The sequence below is a fragment of the Girardinichthys multiradiatus genome, chromosome 24, assembly GCF_021462225.1.
Source record: "Girardinichthys multiradiatus isolate DD_20200921_A chromosome 24, DD_fGirMul_XY1, whole genome shotgun sequence".
Taxonomy (NCBI): domain Eukaryota; kingdom Metazoa; phylum Chordata; class Actinopteri; order Cyprinodontiformes; family Goodeidae; genus Girardinichthys; species Girardinichthys multiradiatus.
The window spans coordinates 7,434,469-7,446,968 of NC_061816.1; the positions used below are offsets into that span (position 1 = coordinate 7,434,469).

The following is a 12,500-nucleotide window of genomic DNA, read 5'->3' on the forward strand; positions in this document are numbered from 1 at the left end:
TGTTTAAACACAGTTGGGTTTTTTCTGAAGAACTTTGATAAACCAGGCTAACGTTTTCCAAAGGTTTCATAGTTTAAAAAAAACACTTTTGTTTACCCTTAAGGGAATGTTTCCTGAAGGTTCCTTCAACGATTACAATCTCAATGTCTTAGATAACCTTTAGAGAATAGTTTAATGGTTTTTGAAATGTCACATTATAAGAGTTGTACTTGAGGGAAACCTTAGGGAACAATCCATAAAGATTATCCAAACGTAACATTGTGAAAATTGTAGAAAACCCTCCAGGGTACATTTAGAGAAGAATCATGAAAGTTACCAGAGTACTGTGAAGGTGAGGGGTCTCTTCCTCCTCCAGCTCGCTTATTATTAATTTTAGCCAGCAAAGTGCTGCAATATCATTCCCAATCAAATGGTGGCAGTAATGCGTTGTGTTCACTTCTACTTTTATATAAAGCCACGAAGAAGCATGAACCAGGAAGTGCTTGTAAACCGGTTGGTTTTTACGTAGTTAAAGCAGGATTAAGCAGTAGTCTTACAATTTTTTAATAAAATGAGATAAGTGTAGCTGAGTGTTGGAGATGGGGGATAACCAGCGGGAGGAGGTCGGAGGAGGAAACTCGGACTGGATGTCCCGTCTTCCGGAGGAACTACTGGACGTCCCGCTGTGGAACCTAGCCATTCCCGGTAACACCAGAACCAGAAAGAACCGCTCAGGAAAGATTCACACGTTGTTTTTCATGTTAATATAAACCGCGTACGTGTAACAGGGAGCCATGACAGCATGTCTTTCTGCCTGGATGTGTCCTCTCCGGTGCTCGGATCGGAGTCCTTCCTCCTCAGACTGACCGACCGACTGTTCCCCTGCTGGACCCGGCCCTGCATTTACCGCTGGTCCACCTCACAGGTACAGGGGCCTAATGTAAATAAAAGCGTTTGGTCCAAAAGAGCTAAGGAGGGTTAAAGAAAACTCAGTAATAGTTGAGACATCAGTAGAATTAAATTACTTGATGTCATCGTTGTTTAATTTAATAATATTTGTTCTTGCAACATGTTTCCCACTGTTTTGGGTTCTGTTGCAGCAATCTGTCCTCCGGGATCAGTGTGAGCTCGGCATTCGCTTCTTGGACCTGCGGATAGCCCGGAAGCCAGCAGGGGGCAGCAGATTGTTCTTCGCACACGGAATCTACACGCTAATGACCGTCAAGGTGTGTAAAGCAGACAGAACACAAGCTGGTGGGTTCTTTATTCTGGGTTCATGTATCATTACTGTGTGTGCAGGAGGCTCTGGAGGAACTGGCGTTGTGGCTGGATGCTCATCCCAAAGAGATCATCATCATCTCCTGCTCACACTTTGAATCTCTGACTGATGAAGATCACATCCAGCTCGTGGAGTTCATCATGTCTCTCTTCAGCAAGAAGCTCTGTTTCTCGAAGGTTAATAATCAAAGCAGCTCCTGAAGACACACACTTTATCAGTGGTGAACTTTGTTTATACATCATTGTGCATATACTGTGTGCTCAGGACGTTCCCACACTGCGTTCCTGTTGGTCTCGGGGTCAGCAGGTGATTGTCTCCTATGATAACCAGCAGATGGAGTGGCAGCACCCTGAGCTGTGGCCTATGATACCATACTGGTGAATTCACATCTCAGCAGTCACTCCGTATTTGTTTCACTGATGGTAAAACCACAGCAAATCGTTTTTTTTATGGTAGGCTTTTAACTTAGAACTGATTGAAATCTAACCTCAAAAACACATTGTCTTTATTTATTAAGCAAAGATGAAGAAGATAGTTTGTAAATTATCTCATAACCCTGTCCAGACTGACAGGCAACAGTTCATCTCCAATGTTATTGCTGTTGTCTTTCCATCCTGGCCTTGTGGCAACTTGCTATTTTATGCTAAAGGGATAATTATGTGTCTTTGTATATTTCTGACTATATTTCTGACCTGTGAAGGTCATTGTTGAATTTATTTCCCCTGAGGCATTTTGTTAAGCCACACCTGAAACTATCCTTCCTAAAATTTGCAAATATGTCTTTTTGTGTATTTTTCTGAACCTGCTTCCCTATTTAATAATATAATCAGATGCTCATAAAGGCTATTGCTGATGCAGCAAGTTGGGTATTTTAATATGATGGTTTGGAATTTGTGTTGTATTTTTAAAGACTTGAAGTTAGATTTAAATAAATGTATAACCTGTTAAAAATGATACAGTTTATGTTCTGATGTGTAAAATTCTAAAAACAAATGTAAAGAAAAAAGAAAATCATGTATTTTAAATGTAGAAATACAAAAGAAATCTCAGTTATTGTTCGTCTCTGTGCCTTTTCGGTCGCCCGAGGTGTGAGGTATTTAACTGGTAGTATTGTTCAAACTGAGGCTAGATGTGCACTGTTTAAACATTGTAACTGTCTGGCCTAATGGGGGCGCTCTGTTTGCAGGTACGCTAACAGCCCTGACCCAAAGAAAGTGATTGCTTATCTGGAGGAGCAGAAACATCATGGAAGACCAGGTACTTCAGCTTCAACCCTGGAAAAAGGGTTGAGTTACACTTCAGCCTTTTAAAGGAGTATTTCTGGTAGTTTTACTGTATGCAGAGTAGCATGAGGTGTTTATCGGTAGTCAGTATCTTACCTGCAGTAGACAGCTTTAGTATGATTTCAGTGTTTAACAAAGTTAAACACTTAACTTTGTTAAGTTTGCTGTTACCATGGGAAGTTAAAGTGTTTTGGTTTTCCAGATGGTTTTTACGTCAGCGGTCTGAACCTGACCGAAGATGCTTTCTACATCCTCCTCCATCCCTTTCAAAATCTGAGGAAGATGACAACGAGGGCGCTTTCGCTGCTGCTCCACTGGACAGCAGAGCAGCGTCCAGGCCCAGAAGGGGGCGGAGTCAACATTGTGTGCTGCGATTTTGTAGGCCTCAGTCGGTTCTGTTGGATCGTGATTGGCCTGAACTTCAAACTGCTGAAAGCAGCAGTTTCCAGTAACCACCAGGATGAACCACTTTAACTGGTTGTACTGGGTTAGTTTGGAACGTTAGTGCTCAGTTTAAAAGAAAAAAACATTTTGAACATGTTACCACTATTGTTTCCAATCCAAATCACAAATGGCTTTGATAACCACTATTACCTCTGCAAGGTTTTTGTCTGGTAAACCAACCCACTGTTACCATTCCTTTATTTCATTCCACATGTGTTACATCAGATTATTGCTGCACACTGCATATATTATTTCATGCTTATTAACTAATATTTTATCTTAATGTTTTCCTGTTTCACAGTAATTATTTTTCAGCCATCATAACTGCCACACATTTGGAAGCAACAAATATGGTTTGGATATATATTTATATGTGTAATATGTGTGTGTGCTTTTTAAATCGTAGTTTTATTCTGTTAAATCAAATGTTTTTATACAAACACTTTTACAGATTTACAGAATGAACTCAATAAAATTGTTTAGGCTTTAAGCATTTGTTTGGGGGGGTCTTTTTTATTTTGTTTTGCTAAAATACAGATAGGTTCTACAAAAAAGATAAATGGCTTTGATTGTTTTTCATATCTGTCACCATCTTCTCATCATTATCTTATTAGTCCTATCGTCCACCATAATGTCAGTAGACACACCTGAGAATAAGATTATTTATCTACATTATTATAACTGAATCTAGAAGACAAGATGGCATGCTAAATATCTACTAAATCGTGTCTTTGTTGTTCCAAATACCAGTCTGCTGACATGTAGGAAAAACAAAATATTTGAATTATTTGCTTTCCTGAGAATCTAAAGACTAGAAACCTATTTTATATAAACTAAAATGGGTTATCTTATGTTTTAAACTGTGTCCATGGGTAAAAATGTTCCCACAGATGAACAATTGAGGCAGGTGGCTGATGACTGAAGAAGTTGCGACAGCATGAGGAAACTATAAACCTTACAACACTCCAGATACAGATACTTTTTTTTTTAGAAGGAGTTACACCTCCCAAATTAAAGACATGCACCATTAGGTTTTCCACACATTTTATTCAACCAGATGTCTCATTCCAGGATGACACAGAAAACAATCTCCAGTTGAAGTTATGATAACCGAAGGTTAGTGGCTGCATCCTTATGTATCTGTTCAGAAGTTTCATTTACTTGCTCTCAAACTTTATCACATTCTTGTAGGTGAAAGCACTCACATCACGTGTTACAGAGTAAAAAAAAAAAGCAGCTTATTAAAAAAATATATATCCCTTTGTTATTGCTAAAAAATACATTTTGAAAGTATTATGGGAAACTTGTGCCACCAGAAACTGAATTTGAATTACTCTGACTGAATATGTATTTGTGTAATTGGGAATTAAATGCATTGGTTTGAAAAGGAATTTCACTTAACTGAATTTTATGGTTTGAAACTGAATTCATTTGCTTTTAAAATGTATTTCGTTGTATCAAAAATTCAGTTTGATTACTTTCACTTTCAGGTCTGTAATTCAATTTCAGTTCCAAAATTCAGTTTTTTGAGTCACACATCCAGGTCCTTGAGGATAGCCACAGATTAATCAAACACAGATTCATCGATTTACGTTTCACCTCAGGTTAAACTTCCTTTACGGCATGTTGAGCTGGAGCAGCATACATGAGCTTAGCGGATGTCAATCACCAAGTCAAATGAGCATCTATAAGAAGCGTCATGTAAACAAATGATGGTCAAACAGCAACACTTATGCTACCTGTAGCTATTAGCTAAACATGCCAGATTAGCATAGTGTGCCGCCGGTGTTACGTCGGTCTACGTTTCTTTTGCCCTCACCTCAGTGTAACGTCTATTGCCTAGCAACCGTGTTAGCGTGAAGGCAGAGCTGTGAAGCCGAACAAATGGAGTCTGAAGGTTAGTAACGCTGTCTCTACTGTAAATAACTTTTTATTTAACCTTTTACATATAGCTGATGGCTTATAATGCTGTTTTGTTTTAAAATGTTTTATTATCTTGTTTATTATTCAGCCATTTAAAATGTTGAAAATATTTTTGTGTTCATAGATATAAAAATCTAACACTAGATAAAATACATTGATGACAATTACCATTTCTTTAATTTATTTGTAAAGCTTTCAACAACTTAAACACCAACATTTTAACTTTAGGAACAAAGTTTAAATCAGTTTATTTGCAGAGCATAATAATTTTTACTATTATTATTATTATAAATAAACCAAACATTAATATTAGATTTCATCTGACTGAATTATATCTGTTTAACGTCCACCCATTGGGGAAAACCCAGCAGGATTATGAAAACGTGCCGGGAGTCAGCTGTTCTCTCTGGGTTTAGCTCACCTCAACCACCCGGTCAGCTGACAACTGGCAAGGCGAGCGGCTGCTGGGGCAGCGGACAAACACGTCGGCGCATTTGTGTAATTAAGCGATATCTTAATAAACTGACCAGATATTTTAGGTTTACACAACTACATTCTCGTCTAAAAACATTGTAAAAGTTCAGTTGTTTTACAGAATACGCAATATAATTTTATTCACAACTTTTACCTCTCCTCTTTGCTACTTCCGTTTGAACAATCTACTTCCACCCGCAATGAATCATGGGATAGGGTGGGCCATGGAGGACACACCGAACCCATCCTTCAAATCTGGGGAAAAGAAGGACGCATTTGTTGGAACCTTGGAGATTGGTCAGCATTTGTCGCCTCATCCAGGACATTATCGGTCTACAAATGCGTCTTTCAAAAGAATGCATACCTTCATTTGGACTCAGCAATAGTGAATGACTTCCGTGAATCAGTAAATCTGTGTTTGATTAATCTGTGGCTTCAAGAACCCGGATGTGGGACATAAAAAACTGAATTTTGAAACTGAAATTGAATTTCAGACCTGAAAGTGAATGTAATCAAACAGAATTTTCAATACAAAGCAAAGCAATTTTCAAAGCAAACACATTAAGTTTTAAAGCATTATATTCAGTTTAGTGAAATTCATTTTCAAACCAATGCATTTAATTTCAAATTACACAAATACAGATTCAATCTGAGCAATTCAAATTCAGTTTCTGATGGCACAAGTTTCTTCCCATAAAATATCTGCTTTTAGCAAAGTGATAAATGGATAATACTCGTCCTGTGGGCCGCAGTCAATGTAAAGAAGTGAAAAACATACATTTCACAGAGACAAATCCTTTTCATTTCACCTCATATCTTTCATTTGCCCAGTCAGTTTGAAATACTGTACAAAAAGCACCCTCTACATTATTTGGGATCACTCTTAAAAATGTGTTAAAAGCCTCATATGTAGTTTTATCCCAGTAGCTTCATCAGTTCCAGGTAAAATACAGAAAAAATATTTAATTTGAGAGCTGCCAGCACCCAATTTTTCTTAGCCACTCTACAACATGGAATAGACAAGTGAACGTAAGGGCAGAACATAGTCTGGCATACTGTGAGCTGAGCGGACTCACTGTCCACAGCTTCATAGTAGAGTACCAATTTCCTGTATTTCTGGTGACAAATGCCGACATTTCCAACACTTTCTGCCATGGCATCATCGGACGGGAAGGCAGAACTAATTTGCTGTATAGCTTTGGAAAAACAAAAAGAAAAGAAGGTGATGTTAAAGGTCATTAAACCAGACTAGGGACAAAGAAGAGAAATAGACCTATCAGTGGGAGCCAAATAGTGGCCGTGACGCTGCATATACTCGCGACCGGCTGCTAGGAGCAGTTTCACATATAAAACAGTTCAATGTGGAGGCTTTTTCCCGCCAACCAGCCGGCGGTCATGTGTCACCGTGTACGCGGTCATAAAAATCGAGCTTTGCACAGATATCTTTGGCAGTCGTCCGTGCCAATGTACGCGGAGTCAAGTACACGCAACTATGTTTTGCCCTTTAGCTTCCAGGTGAAGCAGAGTCCTCATAAGGCAGAAAATGTAAACAACCAAACTACGATAACAAAACTGAACAAGAACCCAAGTTTAGGTGGGTCCTTGAGGATGCTAAGTATGGTGAAGAGTCTGTGATGCTTTGGGGCTGTTTCTCTTCCAAAGACCCTGGGTACCATGTTACAAGTGCCTGGCATCTTGATTGTCTTTGCACATCATCATATTGGGTGACAATTAGTGTGGAGGACACTGTAAAAGTAACTTATCCCAACAACTTTTAGGTCTTTGAACTGTAACAAAGACAGAAAACTTATTGTTGAGACTGGTTCCACTGGTACATCCCTCCAACAGGTTTTTTAGTTGAGAATCTTTTCTGAATTCTTGCAGAAATATTCCCTTTCTAAGTCAGCTCCAGACCTGGACAGAGGAATTTTTTGAGGGGTGGAAGAAGTACTTTGAGGATTTTCTGAAGCGACGTTTTCTACAAAGGAGGCAGAACTTAATGACTCGGGAGAAGGCGAGTCCATCATTATGACAGAGGTCGCCATGGTAGTTAAAAAACTCCCTGATTTCAGGATGCCAGTAGTGGACAACATTTGTCCCAAAATACTGGAGGCTCTGGGCATTGTGTTGCTGTTATAGTTGACACACTCTCTCAGACGCATGGAGGACCAAAACAACACCACTGCCACTTCAGAAGGCTCCGGAACCACAGCTCTGGATGAACTGTTAAACCTTGGATTTAGGAAGAGCACTGTGGCTTTAATCCTGGATGTGGAACAGTGAATCGGATATGTACCTTTATGGGAGTTTAGCTGTCCAGTCCAAATTGATTTTGTGGATGTGGAGAAGGCTTACAGCCTTGTACTCCAAGGTATTTTGTGGGGGGCCCAAAGATGCTTTAAAGGGGTGATTCAGTTCTTGAAGACTGGGGGCAAGAGCTGTGTTCGCATTCTTGGCACCAAATTGAGCTACTTTCCAGTGCAAGGTGGTCTCTTCCATGGCTAGTCCTTGTCACTGATCCTGTATGTGGTTTTAATGGACTGGATCTCAAGGCCTAGTTGTGGAGAGAAGGGTGGCTGTTTTGGGAACCTCAGGGACTAATCTTTGGTTTTGGTCTGTAGACTATGGGATTCTTCAGCATGCATTCCAGTGTGAGGCAGCCGGGATGGCAATCACCTTCTTTAACTGTAAAGCCATGTTTCTAAACCAGGAAAAAGTTAGATTGCTCCCCCTGGGTTGGCGTCAGTCTGTATCTTAAGTGGAGGAGTTTAAGTATCCTAGTATCTTATTCATGAGTGATGGTAGCAGGAAGATGGATAGATGGATCAGGTTTGTCACGGTGAAGAAAGAGCTAAGCCAAAAAGCAAAGGACTCTGTGTACATTCTGACCCTCACTTATGATCATGAGATCCCGGATACAAGCGACTGAAAAAGCTTCCTCTGAGGGTGGCTAAGCTCAGCCTTAAGAGATAGGGTGAGTAGATCAGACATCCAGGGAGAAGCTTGGAGTAGAACGGCTGCTCCTCCACAGTGAAGGAGTCAATTGAGGTGGTTTGGATGCGCCTCCCTTTGGAGGTTTTCGGGGCATTTGTCACTGAGAAGACGCCTTAGGACAGACACAGAACCCACTTCAGGAACTATACATTCCTTCTAGCCTCGGGACGCCCTGAGGTCCCCCAAAATAAGCGGTAGAAAGTTATTTGGAAGAGGGATATCTCAGCTACCCATTTTACCTAAAAATTGATAGGTGGAAGACATTGGATGGGTTTGGTAGAGCTATGGTCTGTGGATGAATTAACCACAATGAAGTCAAATTATTTCATTGTCCACCTTAATCTGAGAGTAGGAAAGCAGTTGCTAAACCCAGAAACAAAATAATATATATAGTTAAACATAAGCGATAAAACAATGATATGCCTCCAACGTTAGACAGGGGATCTCACTGGTGGTCTGACTGACTAACAGCTTTCAGTTAAGCCAGTCTCAGTTGTTTAAATCCAAGCTGGAGGAAGGCAAATCTTTTAGCTGCTTCTTGCTGGTAATATATAAGCAGACACCAACTACAGCTGCCAAAGGCTGAGTTACTAATTAGTAGGTCACCAAAGTTTTATCTTGTCATGTGGGCTGATTCTCTCTAGCACCATAAATCCAGGCTAAACAAGCAAAGTGATAATTGTTGATAAAAAACATATATACAAAGCAAGACAAATGGTGTAAAGACAAATGAAAGTGTGTTTGGACTGCATTCTAGCTTTTTGTGCTATTATCTTCGCCTGCTGTCGTGGATGTAGCTGTTCTCAACACACAGCACGATGTAGGAGCTGGAGCAGCTGCTGGAGCTCTGCTGCAACAGGCTTTGGCTCTGCAGCGGTGACGCCATACCCGTCACCGCCCGATCTCCGACACGCCACGCCTCGCAGTAATTGTCGATGTGCCGCTGTCCCCTGCTAGTTGACCCGTGCCATATCATCTTCTCTGGCCTGGAAACGGGAAACAAAGTAGCTGTGGTGACACTTGACTTTCAGATTTGGTCCTTTAGATTTGTGTCAACTGTTGCCTCACCATGTGTCGTCTCTGAGAACATCTTTGCCGTCAAAGGAGTAGATTGAAACATTGTCCTTAATTCTGCCATCGCCGAAAATGTTGTTCCAACTGTCAAACAAAACCTCATCCTGCAAACAAAAAGTCATCACTTTTAGCTTTTACATCATTAGGACCATGTTAGTTTTATAAAAGCTGATTAGTTTAAGCACCTTCAGGTTGACTATTGGCACGTTTTCCCTGTTAGAGCTGTAAACGATGCTATTGAGATCTTCCAGTTTGGAGGACAGGAAGGCTCGGAAAGTTCCCTTCATCCCGATGGTCTGGGCCTGGCTGAAGCAAAGGAAATCTGCGCCGGAGATGCCTCGCATACCACCCGTCTGAGGGCTGTTCAGCGCAATCATGTGGAGCTGTGGAAACAAATTTAAGATCTCAATGAATACTTACATAGGTTGACCTGGTGTTGAGACTATTTGTGTCCTGTTTTTTCCTTGTCCTAATAATTTTGAGGATTTTGGCTTTTGGTTCTTTAGAAAACAGCACTGAAGGGGAGAGTCTTGGTTCTAGTGGTACACACTACAAATCCAAACATTATGGAAGAGTGGCAGGCAGAAAACCATACTTGAAGAAAATCACATGAAGTCTTGTTTGCAGTTTGCCACAAGCTGTAGGGGCCTCAGGAAACATGTAAAATAATTTGCTCTGTTCAGAAGAGACCAAAACAAAAATTTTTGGATTGCGCTTAAAATCTTCTGGGGTGAAAACCCAAAACTCAACAGTACCCTGGACACACCGTCCTTTTGGTAAACAGTGGTGGTGGCAGCATTATGCCTTTCTTCAGGAGGGAGAGGGAAGCTGGTCAGATAGGATGGGAAGGTGGATGGAGCTAAATACAGGACAGTCCTGGAAAAAAAAAAAAACTCTGGATCTGCAACAGTAAGGTTGGGATCAAAACATTCAAGTATGTTAGGATGTCCCAGTCAAAGTCTAGACCTATATCTAACTAAGAATATGTGGCAAGACTTGAAAACTGATGGTTAGACGCTCTGGGAGAAATCTGATTTAGCGTGAGCTGTTCTGCAAAGAAGGTAATAAATTAATGGCTGCTGGTCTTGACTTTTAACAAATAATTCCACACCTTAAAATCCGACCTATTGGAGTCAGACATTTTACCCCGTCTTTCTTACTTAAATCACACTGAATAAGAATTGTTTGTGAGGCCAATAACTGTGCTACTAGTGATTTTACTCCAATGACAAAGTTTACTCAAAATAAATGTTGAATTTAAGGTGTGCAATTGTGTAATTAAAGAACAATTTACTTTAAAGGGTTTTAGTCGTCTTTAACGTGGTGTCAATAAATGTTTATGGGGAAATGCAGATTAATGTTTCACAATTTCATTAACCTTTTCCACAAAAACATTTTATTTCTCCTGAGTGAGGAATGTCTTGTCTTACCGCTGGTCCTGAGGTGTGTCTGTGGATGGGAACCTGGGGAACAGAAGGCGGGGGTCTCCGAGGACGGGTGACTGGGTAGCGGGGGTCTAAATAGCGACCGTCTGGCTGGTTGAAGCGGTCCGTATAACTCGGATATCTGGGATTTGAGGGCTGTGGGTAAAGAAGATCCGTCTGGTATTGTGTGTCGGGACGGTATCGGGGATTAGAATCTGGTTTAGGCTGTGATGGGGCCTGGATGATGGGGGGCAACTCCTCAACTGTCACACCCTGAAAATAACGCATGTTTATGGGTTAGAATAGGAAGACTTATGTATTTTTAAAAAATAAGCAACTACACTTACAGATTCAATTGGTAAAGGAATGTAGTTTCCAAGCTAAAAACAAAAGCATTAAAACACAGAAATTAGTATTCATGAAGAGTTTCTATGTCTTTGTGGTAATTTTTGGATCATTACACAGAAACAAGTATGACCTGAACTTGTCGAACTCCATCTCGGACTCGTACATAGAGATCCGTTTGGTCGATCACGTACACCAGAGACCCTTCAGGCTGTCTTCTAGCTGCGGCCGCCATGATTTCATAAGATCTGAACGCCGTCACCTACAAACGCAAAAAGATGACTGAGCATCTTCTTATACTATTTTATTGATTTGTTGGATGCTCTATGATAAATTGATCCTACAGGAGAAACAAAAGCAGCTGCAGGTCCATCAAAACTTGTCATAACATTGCTTAAATTGTTACACCAACTGTTGCAAACAAGTTAAATTTAAACAATGTTACTAAAACAACTGAAACTTTGGTAAAAATAAAGGTAAAAAATGAAATTCAATTTTTAACAAGTAAATCGGATACCAAAAACAGCATAAACATACAAAGAAAATAACAACTGTCCTATGAAACATTTGGCAGATTTAAAATAAATTAACGTAATAAATTTGTTATAATGATAGAAGTGGGTTGCGGGGGAGCTGGTGCCTATCTCCAGCAGTCTATGGGAGAGAGGCGGGGTACACCCTGGACAAGTCGCCAGTCCATCGCAGGGCAACACACAAACAACCCCGCAACCCACTATGGAATAAGCGGTAGAAAATGACTGACTGACTGACTGATAGAAGTATTAACTGTTATTTGACAAAACGTTGATGTGTTAGAACATTTGGCCTTTAAAACCTTTGTTTGGTTAATTCTGGTTAGTTATTTAAAAAAAGTTTATGACTACCTTCTTTAGTCGTTTTCCTTCATTAAGGGAAAAAAGGCTATCAGAACCAACCTGGGTCTGTGTTAAATAAAACCTGTCTGACAACATGAAGTAGGCAAAAAGATCCAGAGCAATCTAAAGTGAGGGCAATTAAGAAACAAAGTTATTGACATTAGTCAGTTTACAGCTCCAGCAGGGAACAGTTTCTATGAAGTGGCCGACTTCTCAAAAATTACTCCTAGAACTCATTGATGACTCATCCAAAAGAACCCAGGACAACATCTAAAGCTTTGCAGGCCACACTGGCCTCAGTTAAGGTCAGAGTTCATAATTCAACAATAAGAAGGAGAAACTGGGCAGAAATTTCCTCAACAGGAAAATTCACTGGTTAAAATCACTGCTGACCCCGAAAAAATCT

General features: G+C 40.2%; 2 protein-coding genes across 5 annotated transcripts in view; one reads left to right on the forward strand and one right to left on the reverse strand.

Moving 5' to 3' along the window:
- The first annotated feature begins 443 nt into the window (after window positions 1-443).
- Window positions 444-3,475, forward strand: LOC124861267 (PI-PLC X domain-containing protein 1-like). Its single transcript, XM_047354840.1, has 7 exons — window positions 444-684; window positions 768-904; window positions 1,080-1,205; window positions 1,279-1,434; window positions 1,523-1,635; window positions 2,445-2,515; window positions 2,744-3,475. Exons 1-7 carry the CDS (start codon window positions 579-581, stop codon window positions 3,013-3,015), a joined length of 981 nt encoding a protein of 326 aa, XP_047210796.1. The 5' UTR covers window positions 444-578; the 3' UTR covers window positions 3,016-3,475.
- A 2,503-nt stretch (window positions 3,476-5,978) lies between these two features.
- The window catches only part of LOC124861739 (collagen alpha-1(XVIII) chain-like), a 70,173-nt gene continuing 63,651 nt past the window's right edge, over window positions 5,979-12,500 (reverse strand). For all 4 annotated transcript variants that reach the window (XM_047355673.1, XM_047355672.1, XM_047355670.1 and 1 more), the window contains 6 exons: window positions 11,353-11,481; window positions 11,222-11,254; window positions 10,881-11,147; window positions 9,636-9,833; window positions 9,445-9,554; window positions 5,979-9,362 (listed from right to left, as the gene is read on the reverse strand). In XM_047355673.1, coding sequence (XP_047211629.1) covers window positions 9,146-9,362; window positions 9,445-9,554; window positions 9,636-9,833; window positions 10,881-11,147; window positions 11,222-11,254; window positions 11,353-11,481 — 954 coding nt within the window. In that variant the 3' untranslated portion in view covers window positions 5,979-9,145. The remainder of the gene's footprint in view (window positions 9,363-9,444; window positions 9,555-9,635; window positions 9,834-10,880; window positions 11,148-11,221; window positions 11,255-11,352; window positions 11,482-12,500) is intronic.

Coding starts and splice junctions, on each gene's coding strand:
- LOC124861267 (XM_047354840.1), top strand. CDS start 579: ATGGGGGATAACCAGCGGGAGGAGGTCGGAGGAGGAAACTCGGACTGG. Junction 1,206..1,278: donor ACACGCTAATGACCGTCAAG/GTGTGTAAAGCA, acceptor CTGTGTGTGCAG/GAGGCTCTGGAGGAACTGGC. Junction 1,636..2,444: donor TGGCCTATGATACCATACTG/GTGAATTCACAT, acceptor CTCTGTTTGCAG/GTACGCTAACAGCCCTGACC.